Consider the following 22,241-nt stretch of genomic DNA (forward strand, 5'->3'; position numbering starts at 1 on the left):
ACCCTGACTTGCCTTCATCACAGTGCATACCAACCACTGTGCATCCTGCACCTTATTTTCTGGTTTCTGCTCTATAGTGAGATCCTTAATACAGCATGTACTTATTAGAATAGGTGCCAGGCACTTTATAAACTATATCTCATTTAATCTTCATGACACTCTGAGGAGAAAGTACTGTTGTTGATATTAATTTAACAGATGGCAAAACTGAAGACTGGAAAGATTAAATAACTTGCCCAAGGTCACACAAATAGGATAGTAGAGTCTGGATGCAAATCCAAATCTGTGTAACTCCAAAGCCTAAATTCTTTCCAATACTTCATTATCTTATTATGTGTTCATTTACAACAGCAGACAAAAACTTTAAATAGAAGAAATTATCCACATTAGTTTTTTTAAGTAGAATTCTATTCTGCATCATTTGGAGCTTATTTAGAAGTGGCCTTTATTTGATTAATATACCTAGGCAAGAAGAGAGACAGGTATCTGCCCATTATCTGTATTGAAAAAATAAGATGAGAAATCCTGTAAGTGGCTAAGACCCCACACTGCCTTTCCTACTTTTACGAAAAGGACAGAGGCTCCAAGAGGTAGAAGTGTGCATTACTCTTCCATGAAGAGGTGTCCAAATACCTGTCCTCAAAGTGCGATAATAATCCGAGGGTGTGGGCCGGGTCACATTAAACTTGCCTCCTCCACAGCTTTTCAGAAGTGAGTGTTAGTGAGGAAAACCTGGGTAACAATCTATGATACTATGTCTTTTTCGTCTTTCAAGCTGGAGGAAGATTCCCCCAAACTTTTACTCTTCTTTTTCAGGCCTTCCTATCTCTACTCTGGATTTCCTTCAACTTCCATGTCAGCCCTGACTGAGTAAAAAGGTCTCCAAACATTGTGCATCTACCTAGGGCTTACTGACAGTCCTGTGACTTGTTCTGGTTATAACACAGATGCATTCCTTTGAGCTATGATGCAGCTTTTATTCCTCTTTATTTTGTAGGATCCTCAGGGTTCCCACATCTCCTAATGACTGCACAGCCTGACAGGTACTAACATGGTCTGTTTTTCCTTTAGTCCCTAAAGAACCTCAAATTTGCTCCCTTGAAACATAGTTGCAATTTATTCTCACAAGGATATTCTGCTTTTAAAGTGGGTGCTCCCCAGAGCTGGCTATCCAATCCAATTTAGTGTCAGTAAAGAATTTCTGGGATACTTGTAAGTGTGTTCTTGTTTAGCCCATTAGTTCTATCAAAATCTAACAGTGAACCACTGATAACAATGGCTTAAAAAACAACCACCTCATTCAAATGTCTATACATCAGCTTTGGTTCAAAATAAATCATATTTTCCAGTATCCTAACAAAATATGTTAGTTCCGTCAGCAAAAGGTTATTGAGCTCTTTGTATGTGCCAGGCACTGTGTAATGAACCCTGGACACAAAGATGAAATGACCATGGTCTCATGACATGTCTGTCAGTATGCAGGAAGGCCCCAGTCACGCTAAGATACGAGTTTGTACAGGACACAACAAAAGAGAAGATGGCAAATTCTACCTGAGAAAGTTGGGAAAGTCCTCCTGTGGAGGACTGAAAGAGGGTGAAACCTGGGCTGAGCCTTGAAAATGAGTACATGTAAGTCAGGGTGGAACTCTAATTAGAGCAGTAAAGAAAGCCCAGACCCTACTTATATCAAACTTGAGAACTTACAAAATATTTTCTCATGCACTGCTTGACTTACCCCACCCCCACAAAACTGTATAAGGAAAGGGTTAGAATAAGGAATATCTGAATTGTAAGGACCCTTGATTTTAGAGGTTGAAACACAGGCCCCAAGAAAGTGAGTAATTTTTCAGAAGTCTGAGAGTTAATGAACAACAGCCAGCCCTGAAATTGGACAGCAGTATAACTGAAGCTTCACAGCAGCGGAGCACTGGAGCCAGGCTGCACTGGTTCAGGAGAGCCAGCGTTAAATATTCAGTCCCCCCCCACCCCCCCCCCCCCCCCCCCCTCATCTTTTATATTCTTCCTATACATATTTTCATCTATCTTCCCCCCTCCCCCCCTTTCCCCCTCCTTTCCTCTCCCCTTTTCTTCTTTTTTTCTTTTTTTTTTCCCTCCTCTTTTTTTTTTTTCTTTTTTTTTTTTTTTAAAGAATTTTCTTAACATACCCTTTTTTAAAATGGTTTCGGACCCCCCCCCACCTTTTCCCTAATCAACAACCCCCCCCCCCCCCCCTGCTCCCCCCCCCCTTCTTCCTTTTTTTTCCAGCTCCCCTCCCCTTTTCTTTCTTTTTTTTTTTAGATTTTTTTTTTTCCTTCCTTTTTATTTAATCCATTAACCCTAATAATAAAAAAAGGGAATTGAAAGCCTGTCGTCACACCCTCAGTGGCTTGAAATCGGCTTATGGTGGGAGTATTTACACCACAGAAATTGGCATATCCTATAAATCAAAAAAAACTTTGATAGCCAGATTATCTGCTGCATTATCACTTCCGTTGGCCAGTATTACTTTGCAGCAAACTACTTTATATAAAACTGTAGTACTACAGATAACTGGATGAAAAGCCTTACCCGATTATTCCTCTGTGATTTAGAAGTCAATTATTGAAAAGGAATAATCTGACTGAGTGATTAAGCCATTGTTAAAAATAGTAATCCTGCCAAATGAAGTTTTATATGTCAGTAATTATTAATAAAATCTATTCCTTATGTGTCCTGTCCTTATAAATTTAAAAAAAAAAAGATTTAAGACACAGTTCCTACGAGTGAGGGAACATTGCAGTGTTTTGTGGATGTGGATACTGAATAGCTGGCTCATGTAGTTTTAGGTCATCCCTGTTACTTTTCCAAATTCCACTAACAGCTTATCCTGCTAACTGCTCATCTCACCTGCATTTCTGTAAGCTCACAAAAATAACAGCTAGAAACTCCAAGACGACTTATAATTTTTTTAAACCATACATATTCAAAGTAAAAGAGTATTCTATCCTATTCCTGTATGTGCTCTTCAAACCCTTATATTTGTGAAGTTGTTTATTTTAATAACACCTACCTGGACCTCTCAACATTTAATGTGGTCCCTTCCAGACCTGCCTTTCTAAAAGCATTGTCTGCCTCAGTGCCTAGCTCACAAACAATTTTAACAAAGCTTTAAGTAAACAGAACTCCCTGACATGCAGATAAGTCAAACCAGGCCAATCTCCCAATTAAACTACCATGGAGGGAATGTGCAGTCATCTGGGGACCTGTACAATGTGCTACATTGTCAATTCACGTCTTCATTTCAAACAACCCCACTTCACACAAGTGTGCTGTAGATCTCTTGAAAACTCCACAAGTAGCATACTTGAAATATCAGGCATTTTTCTTTAAAATATCTGGGATTCTCTTCAAGTGCTGGTAACTGAGGTTTATGTGCTGGTGTGTCTATGTAGGTAAGAGATATTTACAGATATTGAATTTGCTTAAAAAAACATCATTTTGTGCCTCTTGCTATAATCTTTGCAGGCTTATGGTGCAGACATTTTCTTTGAGCTTCTGTTAAGTACATTTCTATCATGCCACATATTCTAGGTGTAAGTCTGCTAAAAAAAAAAAACAGCTTCTCAGAAGGATCAGATAATTATATAGTGTCATTTGTTAGTTATATTGCTTTGTTTGTACATCACCTAAGCTACCAGAAATCTATCTTGTTTCTAGAATTTACTTGGAACACACAACTTGGGAAGAGTTTACTATGAGCCTATTAAAGACCGCCACGGAAACATCCTCATAGTCACCATCAGAGAGGTGGAGATGCTCTACTCATTTTTTAATGGCAAATGGATGCAGATCTCAAAGCTGCAAAGCCAGAGGAAGTCTCTGTCAACACCCGAGGAGCCAACAGCCTTAGATATTTTACTGATAACCATCCAGGTATGAAGTCTTTTCAATTTCTTCATATATTTAAAGTTCAAAATACACTCATTGAGGCTCTAGTGAATATACCAAAAGCCACTTACATATGCAGTGATGGAGTGGAGAGGGTGCTGAGGCATGTCACTGTTTGTATTCCACATACTGGAAAGATTCGGAAGCTTATTTTTACTCATCATTCTCCAGATCTGGCACTCAAGTAATGGGCATCTTGAAAATGCCCCTAACCAACGAACCAATGAAAAACATTGAGACAAATGTTTGAGTAGAGATCCACAGATGCTATAATCAAAATACCAATACCCAAATGGGCTACACTAAGAATACATTTCTGGACTGCATACAAGTATCTATGTATATATTTGCACTTACATGTGTATGTATGTATCATTTTGTACATGTATCAATTTGAACAAAAAATTTATACATATTTACTCTTGCTTGTTCCTTAAAATACTCCCTTGAAATGGACACACATGATTAAATCCATTTTAGGACTGAAATAACTGAGGCTCAAAGAGCTTAGTGACATGTGACCACATGTGGAGGCAGATTTAGTGAAGCTAATGAAGGCTGAGTATCATTCAGCTCTTCACTTGCACAAGCTCCTTCCAAGGCCCTGGCAAGAAGCCTAACAATTTCACATTCCCAAATGTGTATCCTTTACCTTAAGGAAAGAACCCAAATTGCATTAGCTTCAGGCCCCACCAAACCTGGATTTGCCACTGAGCACACAGCTAGAAAACGGCAGAGCCGAAACTTGAACTCAGATCTCCCACTTGGAAGCAGGCTCCCTTCTGCTACAGTGCATCGTATTCCAGAGCAGGACTTGGGATTTCAATGAGAGGGGAATGGGAGATAAAATTAAAGAGAAAAGCCTTGCCTGGAAACTGCATACCACCAAAACCACACTCGGGCAGCTCAGATGCAGACCTCCAGCCTGGAGGGGGTGCAGGACACAGTCCCAGGTCTGGACACGAGCGCAGCGCTCTCTCCATGCCATCCACTGCCTCACGTGCTCCTGTCTGAACGGGAGCTTCAGGCTGTTCCTTTTTCTTGCTTTTTTCTTCTTTTTTTAAACCTAGTGATGGGGTGAGTTCTACAGAACAACTGCCCATATAGACGGCAAAGCCGGCAGAAACGTCAACCTTGAGCCCCGCACAACCCATGGCGTACATTCACAAGACAGTCAACCCAGAGCAGTGGGGAGAAAAAGAGGGGCTCAGCCCCACAGTAAGAAGCCAGATCTGAGCCTCGGCCCAGCAGTCCCCTATGACCACTTTAAAGAGCTAAGCCCCTAGTGCACTTATATCCATTCCCCACTTAGGGGTGGTTAGTACAGCAACCTCACCTTCCCATTAGTTACACCAGCCTAAACCAGGACAAATTTCAATGTAGCAAAGGTAAGCTAATTGGTGAAAGCCTCTGGATTTGATGTTATGGAATTTGAGTTCATATGAGAATTGATAGAGAGAGTATGTGTGTGTAGAAAAGGTGGGGGCAGGGAACACAGACACATTCGTGGCTCCCCTCTTCACCTTTTAGAAGCAAGTGCTAAAAGAAACATTTAAAAATCATAATAAATTGAGCTTTTACAGGGTGACTAATACACTAATCCCCTATAGGGATAAACTGGGGTCTGGGCTACCTTCCCTCCTAGAAACACAGCACAGGCCCCAGCATGATATAATACCTGGTTTCTCCTAGACTTATTACATTAAAAATGTGTTACAGGTGCAGAAAAATTCCAATCTGGCAAAAGGTTGTTAGAGAAGGAGACCAAAAATAGAGGCAAGATCAGGTTTCCACACAGATCCAAGTGGAAAATTCACCCCCGCTGACTGGCACATTCCTGCTTGATGTCATTCCCACCCACCCCCTCTCTCCTTTACCCTCCTCCTATTTTGTTCCCCTCTCACCCTCTCCCAAGTAGGTACACTGGAGAGGAAATGGGGGGTAAAACTACTGGGGCTGGTATCCAGTCACTCCAAGACTTAAGATCAAATCTGTCAGGAGTTGGTTCCACCAACTCACCAAGAAAGTAGAGATAGGTCATGGTGGTTGCCCAGAGCTGGCTAGATAATTCCCATCATTCTGGGCCACAAACCACTGTCTTTTTTCAGGGTCAGTAGACTGATGACCACCAGGCCTTCTGATTGGAAACCCAGGCTTCTTCCCACTACATCACATGACCTTCTGAGATAACACTTTGGAATCAGGATGACTGGGTATGATTCCTGATTCCATCTTTATTAGTTATGTGACTAGGGCAAGTGACCTAATTTCTCACCTCTCAAAGTTCCTCTTTCACAAAACAAAAAAAGCCCCAAAAACCCCCTACTTCATAGGATTCTAACACAGAGTAAGTGAGTTAGCATATGAAACATTAGAATGGCACAAAGTGGGTGTTCAATAAATGTTAGTGATTCTTATATTTCTCTACTCAGAAAAATCCAAGCAACGCTAGGCCGTCCTTAAGGCACACTCAGTCCATCTCTTCCTCTTCATTCCTCCTCTCCCAGGAAAGCCCAAGTAGGGGCTCAATCACCCCTTAGGGCATTTCCTCCCTTCCTCTACCTCTTCATAAGAACTAAGAAAAGTTGTATAAAAGCTGTATTACCCACAGTGGGGTTTTCAAAACAGGTTAAGGACTGTAACAATTTGCGCCCATAATAAATCTACTAATCCCTAGTGCCCCATGGAAACTCCAGGGTCCAACCCTCACAAATTCCTAACCCTCTCAAGTCCCAGACCTTTTCTAACACGCCTCTCTCACATATTTGGAAGAGAGAGAGAAATCCTTCTCACACTTGCCAAGAAAGGAAAAGACAGCTATTATGGACAAGTTAGTGTCCCTCTAAGCAAACTAACTGGCAATCAGAATATTTCCAATAGGGAGGTTCCTCTAAGGTTCTGAATTACTCTGACCATGATCTTCTGGAGTCACTTCAATAACTGGAAGCCTCACCCCAGCTGGTGTGGCTCAGTTGTTTGGAGCACTGTCCTATAAACCTAAAGGTCACACGTTCGCTTCCCAGTCAGGGCACATGCCTAGGTTGTGGGTTCAGTCCAAGTCCAGGCACATGGGAGAGGCAACCGGTCAATGTTTCTCACATCAATGGTTCTCTCCTTCTGTCTCTCCCTTCTTTCCCCTCTCTCTAAAAAATCAGTAAGTGTATCTTTGGGCAAGGATAAAAAATAATAGTTATAACTGGAAGCCTCACAGGTGAAGATTTCTCTGAATATTAATCTCTCGTTTTTACTATACTTTCAAGTTTATAATACTTTGTCAGACCTATGATATCATTTAATCCAAAACCCAATGAGGTTGAGTGGGTAATTTAATTGTGACCAATTCATAAACAAAGCTATGGACTTCAGGAAAATAATTGGCCGAAAAGCAGCACAGGAGGGACAAAGACCGAAGTCTTCAGCTCCTAGCCTGGTGCCCTTCCCATTCCACCATGCTGCTTTACACGCCCTCCTCCTCCTTTTCTCTGGGTCCTTCTTTAAAAGTTTGATCCTAGAGAAGCTACGGTGAGGCTTGTCTTCTATCTCCCCCCATTTCTGCTCTCCTCCTCTTCTCCTCAGGCATTCTTTGGCACCTCCAGGGACCCAGGATCTTCTCACACCTGAGATGCCCAGGACCTACTATGTTGTGTACCCTTTTCTACTTTTTTCCTAGCACATTCCTTTCCCCTCTACCTCCCAGCAGCCTCTAACACGGGGATCAAAAACTACTGGTATCGGGAAGGCTAATGAAATGAGCCAAGTAGGCTGGATATAAGAAACAACTGGTTTCACAATAAACGTGTTCACTGATTTTCACAGCAGAATCATTCACAGTAGCCAGAATGGAAACACCCTAATGTCCAACAACTGATGAATGAATGAATAAACAAAAGTGGTATATCCATACAACAGACTATTACTTAGCCATAAAAATGAATGAAGTACTGATCCATACTATGACAGGAATGAACCTTAGAAACATTATGCTAAGTGAAAGAAGCAGACACAAAATGCCACATATTGCATGATTCCATTTACATGAAAAGTCCAGAATAGGCAAATCCCTAGAGACAGAAAGCATAGCAGTGGTCTCATGGATGGGTATAAGAGGGATTGGGAATAACAGCTAATGAATGCAAAGTTTTTTTTTGTGGAGGGAGTGATAAAAATGGTCTGGAATTAGATATTAGTGATCGCTGCACAACCTTATGAATATGGTTAAAAACCACTAAATTTCACACATTAGAAAGGCAAATTTTACAGTATGTGAATTACATCTCAATAAAAAATAGTAGAAGTAGCAGAGACTACAGTAATCTGGAGGTCACTTGTCTCATTTAAATAATAGCCCTATTCAACCTCAGCTAATTGCAGTACGAATAGTCCCGATGCTAAACTATTTTCCAGTATTTAAAGAAAAGCTGAAAGTCCAGAGTCTTGTATAAAATCTCTTTATTTTTAAAAGTTAAAAAGTAATTCAGAAAATTTAAATTCTTTGCAGTCCAGTGATGGTGGGCTGGCCCACAAGGGCCACTAGCCACCGTTTTATGACCTCTGCTATCCCTGGGCCATTCAGCTTCCATCCCCTATCCAGCTAAACAAAACCCTAGAGTTACTGGAAAAGCAACTATGTACCACTCTTCCAACAGGCTCTTAGGCTCTCTGATCAGTGAGGAGCAGCGGCATATACCCTTCCTGGTTACAACACCAGCACAGCATATTCTCTCCCAGAGGCCCAGCACCAGACCCCACTCGTCTGGGCCTCTGACTTCATATTTAATAAACATTTTTTTTCAGCACCAAGTAGGTGCCAGGAACTCTTCTAGATGCTATAGGAAAAACAAATGAGTAAGTCAAGGTCCCTGGTCTCAAGGAGTTCAGTCAAGGGAGGGAGACAGACTTGTAAACAAATCAAGGTAATACAAGGCAGAATTAAACCAGAGCCTGATAGCAGCATAAACAGCGTACTATGGAAACACAGACAGAGCAGCTATTAATTCTACCTAGAAATATCAGGGAAGGCACTGTAGAAGAGGTGACATTTGGCTGAGGCATGAAGGGTGAGTTAAGTTCACCAGGTGGAAAAAAAAGAGAGAAAGAAATGGGGGAGAGAAAGATGGAGGGAGGAGAGGAAAAGAAAATGTGAAGGAGAGGAAGAGAGGGAAGGAGGGAGGAAGCAAAGGAGAAAGGAGGAAGGGACGAAAGGAAGGGGTTAAACAGAATAAAATACAGAGCATGGTAAAAGAAATGAGGCCGAAGACAGAAATGAGTAGATTTCACCCTCTCTTGGGTCCACAACAAATTTTACCCATTTTTCTCATAGCCTTTATCACACGGGGCTAGACAAACTTGCTCACATGTAGCTCTCATATACTAAAATGTGAATTCCATGAAAGGTAGAATCATGTTTTATTCATCTTGATGTCAGTAATATCCTACCACAATGCCTGATATGGAGTAGGTGCTCAATAAAAGTTGGAAGAATGTGTGAATTCATAAACCAACGAAAAAAAGTTAAAAAAAAAAGAGAGATTAGGGCATGCATGGGAAATGAAAAAGGGATCCATCCTGGCTGGAGATAAGAGATGAAAAGAAGCTTTGGACGAAGCAGCATCTAGAAATGTTGTTTAGTGGTCGGATGAGGCAATATATAAAACCATAGGCATTTGACTTGGTTTAGGGGGCCTTTCTATCGTACCCCAGTTTTTGTGAATGGGGCAGCTTCTTTACTTTCTTACTAATGAAGGATTAAATGACTATGTCAAGACAGGAAAACACACAGTGGATGCTCAGTAATGGTGTTTTTAAAAAATTGAATGAAAGGGTAAATTACTCCCTCCCTGAATGGTGTCAGTTTTTACATAACATACTGAGAACCAGTATGTTCCCAGCTCACACTCTGTTTGTGGTCCATCCTCACCCCCAGATATTTTTCTCATGCTTACACCCACCCTATATTTGTACTGGGGTTTGGGTCTTCACAAGCACATTTTCTTATTAAGTTTCAACCCTAATTATGATAGGCTTATTTTTCCAATGTATGGTCATTCAAAGCTTTATCATTATTTTTCAAAAAAATCAAAACCATACCAAACTCAGGACCCACAAATTTGATGCACATTTTTAATTTATCTGTTTGGAATGTCAGTAAATAAGCTGAAGAGCCTGCCCCCAGGACTAGTCCTCACTGGGCCATCACTCAGTATGTGTACTATCCCCACACCATTTCCTGTGTTCACAAACCTGCAATCCAGACATTCAGCTTATTAAAATGATACGGTGTACATTCTACTTTTTCAGATTATCTAGTGAAACAGATTACACTGGAGACTTCTCCCTGGTCTGTGGATCCTGTTCTTTTACTATTATAAACTGAACTTGTCTGTATGATTCGGCCTTCACAGAATGATGCTGACTCCTATTTAGTGTCTCAGGATTTCCTGAGTGATTGCAAACCGTTCAATGATTCCTTCTCATTTTTCCCAAAGATCAATAAGTTGGCAGTTTCTAATTACTAGGCTCATCCTGTGCTCCTCCGCTTCCTACTTCAAAGATAGGCATATTTGCCCTTTTCAAATCTTCAGGGACTCTCTAGTTCTCCATCACTTCTCAGAAATAATGACCTGTGGGTTTGTGGACACATCTGCTTGTACAGCAACTACCCCTGGGGTGCACATCATCAAATTCTGCTCATCCGAATACTTCCGTTTTTCCTCTTAGTAATCATTTCTCTCTTTAATTACCTGTTCACTTCTCAAAGTTTCACCTTGACTAAAGCTTCTCTAGTCAACTACTTACCTGTAGTTGCCTCTTACCTGTACTTACCTCTGAGGAGGCAGGATAAAAGACATTAAAAAGTTATGCTGCATCAATCTCCTGATATTAATAAGAATTCCTTACTTTTGATCATGAAATCAAAATTTTCTAGTCTATTTTTTTCACCAAATATCTTAAAAGTTACTTAACCTTTGCTTTTCTGTACATACCAGTTAGTGACCATTTATGACCCCAATTGTGGCCATCCTTATTTTGTCCCTTTTCTGCTATTCTCATATGTTCTGTTTCAGGGAACTGCCCTGATTTCCACATGGTGTGTATCTATTACATACACAATTAGCACTGGGTACACCAAGGACACAAAACAATAAAAAACACAGCAACACCATTAACTTCATAGTCTAGTTCCAAAAAAAGAGCATAAAAAAAGAAAAACGTAAGTGCTCCTACCTCTGTGTGCCTACACTGTCTCTATCATAAAACTGATTGCAGTGTGTTGTGATCATTATTTACTGATCTTCTTGACCTCTTTAGAAGTAGTGATCCTATAAGGAAACCTGAAGCCCAGAAGCCTCCCGTAGCACTTGGGATTCAATATGCTTGGTAGAGGATGGACAAAGGAGACAATACCCAATAGCATATATCAGACAGACGCTGCAGATCATTTGTTCTACAGAGGCCGGATTATCTTTCGGGGTAGAGTGGCCAAGGGAGGCTTCAGTACCTCTCTGTTCCATACACAACTCTATACAAGTATAATATTTGTTTTCTTTTTCTCCTTCCCTACATTTAGTGGTAGAGTTGATTCCCTCTTTTTCTATCCCCTTTGTAAATCAGGAATCCTTCCCTATAATCAGTTCCTTGACCCATCACTCTTAACTGTGTTCTACGCCCCACACTGCCCAAATGTTTAAAAAGTCATACGTACTGAAATGGCAAGGGGGGGGGTACTGTATTTACAATTATTCATTACCTGAGTTACTGCAGTTATATAGGGAAACTAAAGTCACAACCTAAATAGCTCACTAGAGAACTGACCACATATAAAACAAGATTCTACTCACACGTTCCTCTGTGCTTAACTAGACTGGCACTTGCTGTTACATCAACTTCATTCAGCTCTGCTGCTTGTGAAATATTATGATGTGACAATACAACGCAAATCACAAGGCAAATTTTAAAATCTTGCAAAAGATACAGAATTTTGTGAAGCTTGTGATAATGATGTAGAGACCTAATCAAATCACATGCAAAACTAGTTATAATTAAGTGGTAGACCAGTTCACAAGTAAAGTAAAATAAACAAGAATTTTATAAAAGTCTTGAATATCAAGATTTTTTTAAATTCCAGGAAAAAAATATATGAAACTCACAAACTCTTACAAAAAGTAGCCTCTTCAATTGTGAAAGTCAAATGTGAGAGACAGCATTTCAGCTATCAAACAATTCAGTCCAAAAACAATTATGCCAAAAGAAAAATCAATCTTGATTCTCTCTTCATTTTCAGGATTAGTGAATAAGTATAACTGCTAATATAAATATATATTAATAAGATATATAAATCTACTGTTATTATATTTTGTCTCCCTTTTCAAGATAAAGCATCAATTAACTCTTTTTTCTACTTACTGTAAAATTTTGATCCTATTTTAAGTGGTGTCATTTAAAACAGACCTTTCCTGATACCAATTACCCTGAAGTAATACGGCTTCAAGTACTGCTTTGTCAGCTTTCACACTTGTAAATCTGTTTTTCCCCAGCTACATAATAAGCCCTCCAAGGACAGAGATTTTAAATTCTACTTTTCTTTAAATTCTATTTTTCTACCACCACCATTCCATTCCCAATCACTGCACACACACCTACCCAGCTCTCAGAAATCTAGAAAAATAGGCAGGCAGAATACATTAATGATGGATTACCTGTCTTGGAAAACCATTCTGCTGAAGGTAAGACTGGCTGTCCTCAGTCTTCATGGTTGTATCCAAAGTGTCTCACCCAATTACTTCTACAGCCTCCTTTAATTCACGACATGTCACACCTAAGCAAGAAAAAGGTTTTGAGACTGCATTTCAAGGAGATTTTTGGTTTGATTTGGTTTGGTTTTTGCCCTACAGGATATTCTCTCCTATCACAAAAGGAGTCATCAACGTCTCCCTCCTGGATTATATCTGGGCTATCTAAAGCTGAGCAGCTCTGTGGATCAGATCAAAGTTCTTGTTACCCAAAAGTTACCCAACATTCTCTGCCATGTGAAGGTCCGTGAAAACAGTAACATTTCCAAGTAAGTTGTGAGGAGTTTGGATTTTCCTTGTGATGAAACAATGGCTTGAGTGGTGGGTTTGATGTGTCAGTAGGAAAATGAAGTCTTACTTCCCAGTACAGTTTCTGTGGCAAGACGTGTTCAGGAGCCAGCTCCCTGGGGCAGAGGCAGAGCTCTGTTTAACTTTAGGATAAGGAGGGTTTGTGGTGTTGCTGAAAGAAGTGAGCCCATTTAAAGGGGGCACTATCCTTTCACTTCCCTTTCTATATTATTCATGGTTCAGCCACTGATGGCCAACTGGTTAATGAATAGGTGCCCTTTCCTTTCAACACTGTTATTTCCAATATCTTTTCTTTACAACCTAGTAAGTCATTAAAAAAAAACCATCACTATGGAAATGGGTTCTAGTAGAGCACTGATTTCCCCTTAATCTTAAAGGACCTCCACCTACCCCTAACCCTCTGGCCTGGGGACTTCTTACATTTTCCATACTCTTTATGATTCTCTAGAGCAGAAGAGAAGTAACAAGGCCTGGGCTTCTGGAAACTGTTCTATGGTTCGGCACTACGGTGAATTACTCTGTTAGCTTTGGGAAAGTTGCGCAATCTTGGTAATCTGGCTCAGCTCTACAACTAGCCCTCTACCAGGCCTCTGAGAGTCTAAATTGTGGTTAATATGAAGATTTTTTTTTAGGGAAAGGAAAGAATAGATAAGAAAAAGAATGCCCCAGAGTTTTTCGAGCTTCAGAGTACAAATTAGACCCCCAAATTCTAGTTAGACCTATGGATTTCTTTAACCTAAGGAGACTCTTATTTAGTCATTGAATATTTTGTCAAGTTTAGTAACTACAGTGTCTCACAATGATTATTAAATACTAGTTAATCACAATGAAGGAGGTGATGATGATAATGGTCTCTTCAAAGAACTCACTAGCTGCCATATTCTCTTCTTCCACTTATCAACTACACCTAGACTGTAAGTCTGCCATCTGGTGGTCACTTCCACAATCAACATGAGTGATCAGTCCTTCCCAAGAGGTTACAAGGCTCCTTGTGGTTTGACTCAGCAATGGTTACTTTCATCCATTTTCTAGATTTGTGTCTTAAAGGTCTAGACCCTATCTTTTAGTGATTATACCATCTAATCTTCCCTTGTCAAGGACCCACCTTTCACTTTTACAAGAGGTTCCAGTGTCCTTCACTCTACTGGTTCTATATCCCTCATCCTTAAAGATTAAACTGATTAGAGTGGTAGATATTTCATGGTATTCCTACTGGTAACTTATTTTCTAAATTGAAATGTGAAATTTTAGCAATGCTCTTCTTCAGGTTTGGTGTGTACTTGTGCTAATGAGAACCCCCTCATTTATTCAATATCAGTGACGGGAGAAAAGTAGTTAGTTCCCAAGCAGGTTCTCAAAGATTTCAATTATGTATGAAGCTAACATATGCCCAGACTGAAATAGGATTTAATTTTGATTTTTCTTTTATTGGGACAAAGGGTAAATTTTCCATAGTCTTTTCCAGTGTGGGAATTGAAATGAAACATATCTTGAAAAGAGAAACTTCTCTAAGAGGGTAGTTGGTTAAAAGAAAGTGTTTCTGATGGAAAGCTTGTGCCACAATCAGTTTCATTTTCTGACCCCAGATCGGAGCCCAGGTGGGATGACCCTCTGGGGAGAGCCCTCAGAGGGTTTCACGGGAGTGGGGACATATGTTAGCACCTCCTCTCTTTCCATCCCCAGAGAGGAGGGCTTTCCTTTCCTCTCTACTGCTGTTCCCTGAAGAGTGAGGAGGAGAAACAGAGCCAACTGAATATGTTTAGAGACTCCTACTAAAATACCTGTGGAAACAATGTTACCCAAGAGGCATTTATTTACCTTGATCTTTCCAAGCTCCTTTTGAAGAGCAACCTCTGAGGGATAAACCAGATGTGCTTTCCTCCCACCACCCTTCTTTCCCTTCCCTTCTGCATGACATTTGAAAAAGTTCATTAGGAAGGATTCTGGAGCATGCAGAATAAAGGCACAGATGACCAGTTTGAAAGGAGGGTGGATGCAATGATATGTGTCCCCAGGTTCTTCTTCTTCTTTTTTTTTTTTGTAATTGCCTAGTGTTGCTGTTTGTGATTCTCCTCAAGCTTTTGGAAGGGAAAGGAACCAAAATAGACCCTGCTATTACAACAGGCCAGGGTTGAAATGTGCCATGTGGTTTGTTGCCTGAGTTAGACAAGAGTCCTGTGGTTAATTAATTGCTGAATTAATCAGCAGATGTCCATGTGGCAAAATGTAGGGTCTTAGACTTAAAGAGAATCTCCAGGGAAAGAAAAATGAAGACAGGAAATAATTATAAAGTATCTAAAAGCTGCAAGCTCAAAAAAATCAAGAAAACTAATACAAAGTAGGCCTGCTGTCCTGAAGTATAGGTGATTTGATAGGTGAACTAAGTTTAAATTAGAAAAAGCTCATTTTAACCTCCATTTGGGTGGCTAAAAGTTCCACTATCATAAATTGCATCTAGTTTTAACCACCAAAAATTGGTTATCCAGGTTCTGGACATATACAATAAAAATGTTCTGAGCTGTGTTCTGAACTTTTGTTATATTTCTAATTTTAACTTGACTCAACATACAGAGAGGAGTGGGAATGGGTCCAAAAGCTTTCTGGCTCTGAATCTACGGAAAGTGTGGATCATACTTCTGACTGCCCCATGCAATTGTTCTTCTACGAGCTCCAGATGGCAGTGAAAGCTCTCCTTAAGCAGATCAATATACCTCTGCACCAGGTACAAGTCTTTACCATTTTTATCTTCTTTTTATGGCTAATGGAAACGGCATTGTAACATAAAACACAAGAAGAGATACATGTATATATTTCATTTTCATATACTTAATTTCCACTTTGCACATACAAGCATATTTTGAATTTGATGCCTACAGTAGATACAAACAGTACTTCTGCCCCTTTTCTCTAGCTCTTTCATGCTGACTTCTTCCAAGGTTCCTAGACCCTACTTTACTGTGGTCTGGTCAAGGAAAAATCACTGGCTAGTCCAATCATTGGAAAGATACCAAGTCTCAGCTTTAGGATAGCATGAAGCAAGGAAAATAAATGAATCAACAAATAAATGTATAGTTAGATATACAAATGATGTATCTAAGGACAAAAGACTAGTGGTACTATAAGTTATACCAATGCTCAAAATTATGCTGTGCTATTTTTCCACAGAGAATTTACTGTCAAAATTAATGTCTTATCTAAATCAAAAAGTACAACTCTAACCTCCACTAATAAGCAGTTTCAAGAAAAACTGTTGGCAAGGGAGAGAATAGTGAAAGTTGAATTAGCTCTGTCCAGTAAGTTAACATGATATAACAATTAGTTTGAATTTATTCTTTTTTTTTTTTGCCTACCTTTACCTTCTATGCCCATCTAGCACACACACAAGAACACAGACGCATGTACACCATCTCTATACACACACACAAAATTAATCAAGGTTAACCTATACACAGGAAGACTGTTACAGGAGTAACTGTCTCTTTTTAAACAAGAGTCAACCATGAATTGGCCCCTGACCCATGGAGGCAGGGGGATAGAGTAGAGATTCCAAGAGTGCCCTTCCATTGGGTTACTGCTCCGATTCTAAGTTAATACTGCAAGGCTAATCCAAACAGCCAACACCGACAAAGATTTAAGTTGCACAAAATGCCATAAAGACACCATGGGAGCAACTGAATTATTTCAGGGTTGGCTGTGTACTCAGGAGGAGAAAAGAACTACCAGATCTACTTGTGACAGTAGGTACTATTAAAGGGTTTCTTGCGCTTAGCAGGTTTGAAGCAGCTCATATTTCATTGGTGACTCTTGGGCTACATATACATGTTGGGAGAAGGCTGCCTAACTGCCTAAGAGTGCATACAACATTTTTTTTTCAATTCTTGTAAAATTTTCTCAGTCCTTGGCCAGAAACTACATTTTTCCCCCTTAACCAACTTAAATTGAAACTAGTGGATTTTTAATTCAATCCATTTTTGTTGCTTCATGTAATTATATTCATCATTTTGAAAAGCCCACAGAATGCAATCATTTTCTGCTTTTATAAGAAGCATAAATGTTGTTTTCAGAGTTTATGTGGAACATTACTGCCTTAAATCTTGATTTTATATAGCATTATTAAATGGGCTGAACCCTAATATTTATGTTGTATAAAAATTCCAAGCTTGAAGTCGTGTAATTTTGTTAGATGTTTTATGCCAGTTTGGTGTTGTTTATGTAAGTGCCATGTTGTAACTCTCCTATTTTTCCTCCGCGCGTGTCCCTCTGCAGGCAAGGAACTTCCGCCTCTACACACAGGAGGTGTTGGAAATGGGTCACAATGTGTCCTTTCTTCTCCTGCTCCCTGCCTCAGACGACGTCTGTACAGCCCCAGGACAGAATAATCCTTACACCCCACACTCAGGGTTTCTTAACCTCCCTCTTCAGATGTTTGAACTTGGTATAGTAGCTTGTTTCACCTAGAAATATTAACCCAGCCTCCTTATAATAAAATCACAAAGTTATATCTGTTCCCCCTTGTCCCAGTGGAGGGTCAATAAATCACATGATGGCTTTGGCAACAACCCTTCCTAGAACTGTGTACAAGTCTGAGAGAAAGCAAAGCTCCAAGACTATGTGCCTGAGCAATAATTATTGAAACCTAGCTAAGGCCCAATGGAGAGGAAGGAATTCTAAACAGAAAGTTCAGTTATCGGGCTGCACTTCTTGCCTCCCCTTTGCTTTCTTAAAATATAAATATAAGAACTGATGTTTTCATGAAAAGCATCTCTCTTCCTCTTTCTCTCTTCCTCTCTCTCTTTCTCCCCCCCTCCCCGCCCCCACCCCAACTGGGAAAAAAACACTGAAATCCAAATGTAGAATATGTGTGTCACTTTGGAGAGAGAAAAAGTGCTGATTTATTAAATAGGCTCTGATATGAAATAGACCCTAAAATTTTAGCATACCATTTGAAAAGGTGACAGGGTCTCCCAGGATGCAATGCTGTGATTATAAAGTAGAATTCTGAATGGTGAAAGATCTTGTCCCGATTTTCAGAAATGAATGGCTTGGGCTCCAGCTTCCCTATTTTTGCAGAGACCCCTGCTGCCCACTGAGAATGTGAATAGGGAGGCTTTGTCCCTCTGCCATGTTTCATCTTGTAACAAGGAGGCAATTAGCAAGAGTTTCATCGGTTCAGATAAACTGATGAAACTCAGTTAGGATTTGTGGGACAGTGAGTGACTAGGTGGGTGGAATAGTGACAGACTCTCTTTGGATTGCTCCCTAGCCCCTGATTCAGAAGCAGACAAGGCACTGCCTGATGCCTCACTTTGAGACTTGAGCATCGGAATCTGCATTTCTCCTTTGAGGATAAATGGGTTAAGCCTCTCAGTTTCCCTTGCTCCAAGTAGCTCAGATGCCCAAAAGCTGATGAACAGCAATCATTATTTTCCAGAGGAGGGAGAGTTATTAAGAGAAGTCTGAATCAGACTTTCAGAATGGGACTTGAGTCACTTATTGTTTGGCAGTGGCAATCACTTACACTTTCTGTACTTTTTCTGTATCAAATGATTGGCCATACCACTCCCAAGAGGCCCGGATGTGAATGTGACCATTTAATGAGCTCCCCACCCAAAGAACACTATTAGTCCATGATATAACTGTATTGCTGTTACAAAATATAGCTTGGATAAAGGTATTTCAATCCAAGTTACTAAGTATACACACTGGATGCCTAATGTGGAAATTCAGAGATTAGTAAAACAGAGGCTCTGCCCTCATGGGCCTTTCAGTACAGAGGTAGGAGTAAAATAAGAATACAAATTATTATTGAATGAGGTAGAATGTGCCCAAATCACTAGTATTAAGTGATATTAAAATAAGAAAAGAATGCACATTTTCTCAGAGAAGATATTAGAAAGCTGCCTTGGAGGAGAGGATATCTGACATAGTGTTAAAGAATAGACAGGATGTTAATAAACGGAGATAATAAGAAAAGCTTTCTTGTCTGGTGGAGGAGAATAAGCAAAGACATGAGAATATAAGAACTCAGAAACAGCCAGGAAAAGAATAAATGGTTCAATTTGGCTAGACCAGAGAAGAGATGTGAGGAAATAGGGGACATTAAAAATATACAGACAAGTTGTGACCATATTAATCAGTATCATTAGAAGTCAGGCTGAAAAATCTGTTTTAGATGAACTGGGGTGGGGAAATAGTTCGGAGATTATTATAATAGCCCAGTGTTAGGGTAGAAACAAAACCAATAATATATTTTATATACAGATGTAAAAAACACTAGGAGTAATCAGCAAGATTGGGCAACTGTTTGAATGAGAAAAGGTAGAATCTAGAGATTTCTAGAGAATCCCCAGGGTTTTCAGCCTCAAAGACTGTGAGATTACTGCTGTCATTACAAGAAGTATGACAATCAGAAAAGAAAATGGTTTGGGGGGAAAAGTGATATTTTTAGCTCTGAATACCTCAAGTTTGAAGGTACTAATTCAATATCTGAGTGAACAAGTCCAATTGCCAGTAGCAACACAGGAGAGAAAGTTAGGTACTAAACACAGAACACAGAAACTTGACCAATGTCTACTGATAACATCCAAAGCCAAGAAAGTGAATGATTTCCCAAGGACAGATAACTGACCATTAACAAGGAAAAGCACTAACAAAAATACTTCATTGGAGAGCTAACCAGGAGTTCATTCTGTGTGAGATGGTCATTACTGTCCCATAACTACAGGAAAAATACATGACATTCACTTCCCCATGCTGCAGTGGCTTTGGTGGGAACAGTCCATGATTTGGCATTAATCATAATGGCATATCCTCCCAAGGCCCCGGATAACCACGCCCTGCACGTTTCCTCTCTCTTCTGCTTTCTGGGAGGCTCACAGACTTGTCTTGAGCAGGCACACTTAGTCCCACTGTTGTTCCTTTCTGCTCCACAGTTTTCTTTCTCCACTCATTTCTTTATTAATTTATCGATAAATATTTATTAAATAATCTACCATGTGCCAGACACTATTCTAGGTACTAAAGAATAAGCAATGAGCAAACTATTCATGAAGGTTACATTCCAATGAGGTAGACAAATAGGAAACCAATCGACAAAAATCATATTGTAAATGTCAGACAGTAGTGAGGGCTATGGAGAAAAATAAATCAGGGTAAGGGACTCGGGTGAAGTGACAGGCGCCGCAATCTTGTACCAGGTGACTGGGAAGGCCTCTCTGCAGAAGATACATTTGAGCAGAGATCTGAGATTCCATACAAAGGGGACAGTAAGTGCAAAGGCCTTAAAGCAAGAGTTGTTCAGCTAAGAGATCATTGTAAGTAGAGTATATGTAATGAGCAAGAGCAACAGAGACAGGAAATGAGATTAGAGAGTCAAGAGGGGCCAGATCATGCAGGACCTCATAGGCCATGACAAGGATTTTAGATTTTCTTCAAGAGTGCTAGGAATGCTATGGAGAACCGTTAGCTGTAGAGTAACAAATTAAAAATTCTGCAAAATCCAGTAGTCCTCCCCTACAAAAAAAAAAATTCAAAGCTTAACTTTGTTTAACCCAGCATTTTCCAAATTCAATTGACAATGACTAGGACCATTTTTGGCATGGCATCTATTAAGAAATCACAGAAAACATACTTTAGGATACGATACCCTAGAACAGTGCTTTTCAAACCTGAATGTGCAGAAGAATCACTTGGAGAGCTTGCTAATGAAATAGAATCCTAGAGCTCCACCCAGAGAGGCTAAATCAGGAGGTCTGGGAAGGGGACTGGATAATTTGCATTTCCAACAAGGCCTCAGCTGATACTGATGCTGACAACCCATGGTTCACACTTGAGGTAGTACTGCCTAGGACACAGAGAAAAAGACATTGTAGGAACTTACGGAACTAGAGATGTTGTTAGCATAGTAATAGAATCAGGCAGTGCTTACCTCTTTGACCTGCCTTACTCTTCTTAATAAATACAACATAAGACCATCAGATACTATTCTTTATCTATGAAAACCAGGCCATAGGTCAAAGCCTGGTTCCCAATAGTTACTAATTTTAAGATGTTTCTTCCTAGAGTAAAACATACCTTCATATCCTCCAGGTCCTCCTTTATTACCACATCAATGATGATCCAGCTAATTAATGAAGACCATGTAAATTTCAGAAAAGACCACTTGGCTGGGTCTGGTTCCACTGGCATACACACTTCGATTAGTCTTTTCTAGGGATCAGGAGAAAATGTTGGCAGTAGCAAGAACTTAACACACTTTAGTACAATGTTTATTGTACTTCAGCACCACTAGCAACAATTTTTATAATATTGCTGAGCCTTAGCAAGAATATTATCCCAAGTAATCAGAGTTTTGCAAGAGAAAGATTATCATAGACCACTAAGCATTTAATAAGACCTACAGAAACTTCTAAGAACTTGCTCTTGTGGGCCTAAGCCCCTTTAAGAAAATTGCTAAGCAATTTTTACTTGTTTCTTATGAGTAGGGACTTCTTTCTTCCATAGGTAGGTCCAGAGTAAAAGGTCAACACATACACTAAGCATTTCTGAGAAAAAGAAGGTTGTTGGAAATTCAGTTGGAACGCAGAAAATTGTATTAACAACATGGGAAATTCTAATAAAGTTTGAAAAGGTGCAAATTATGGGACTATGTAAATTATAATAGAATAAAGCATTACACTATATTTCAGTCTGACTTATATAAGTCATCCCTGTCCCAATGGAAGTATTTGAGATTTGGCAAACTCAACGTGTTCCTGCCAGTGGCCTGAGTGAATCATAAATAACTTGCTAACCAGCTATGGAAAACTGCATCTGGGCCTATTCCAGCACTAAATAATTTTGTCCTCTAACAAGGACAAAATGATAAAGAATTTAGTCCTTTGTGTCCTGGAATAAAGACTAGGCTGGGGCAGACCCATAAGGTGTTTCTTCGCAGAGTTACTTAAGGGAGGGAGAAACTGTCTCGGAGGAGGATGTTGTGAGATCTCTGTGAGCAGGGGTTGAGCTGAGGCAAAGTGGTACAATTCAGAGCCTACTCCCCCTCCACAGGCTGGCATTCCCCCATCCTTTGGATAAAAGCAGGATAACACTCCTTTAGAGTAATAAAGCATGTGCCTGGGGGCTGACAAGGGTCACTTCTTATCCTGATCCAGAAATAAAAGGAAAAGCAGTATCCTGAGCCCTTAGAAACTCTGTCCAGGGATATGGTCCCTTGTG

The 22,241-nt window shown here is 39.9% G+C and overlaps 1 protein-coding gene and 1 long non-coding RNA gene across 2 annotated transcripts in view; one reads left to right on the plus strand and one right to left on the minus strand.

The window, feature by feature from the left end:
- Positions 1–12,871, minus strand: part of LOC119062663 (uncharacterized) — a 103,022-nt gene extending 90,151 nt beyond the window's left edge. Inside the window, exon 1 of the long non-coding RNA XR_005085015.2 lies at positions 12,624–12,871. This is a non-coding gene — a long non-coding RNA (uncharacterized LOC119062663). The remainder of the gene's footprint in view (positions 1–12,623) is intronic.
- ANKFN1 (ankyrin repeat and fibronectin type III domain containing 1) overlaps positions 1–22,241 on the plus strand; it is a 129,582-nt gene that overhangs the window by 83,679 nt on the left and 23,662 nt on the right. Inside the window, exons 11-14 of the mRNA XM_037163740.2 lie at positions 3,697–3,912; positions 12,819–12,985; positions 15,597–15,747; positions 17,292–17,460. Coding sequence (XP_037019635.2) covers positions 3,697–3,912; positions 12,819–12,985; positions 15,597–15,747; positions 17,292–17,460 — 703 coding nt within the window. The remainder of the gene's footprint in view (positions 1–3,696; positions 3,913–12,818; positions 12,986–15,596; positions 15,748–17,291; positions 17,461–22,241) is intronic.

This window comes from Artibeus jamaicensis, unplaced genomic scaffold, assembly GCF_021234435.1.
Source record: "Artibeus jamaicensis isolate MK-2021 breed Jamaican fruit bat unplaced genomic scaffold, CSHL_Jam_final contig_1998, whole genome shotgun sequence".
Lineage (NCBI taxonomy): Eukaryota > Metazoa > Chordata > Mammalia > Chiroptera > Phyllostomidae > Artibeus > Artibeus jamaicensis.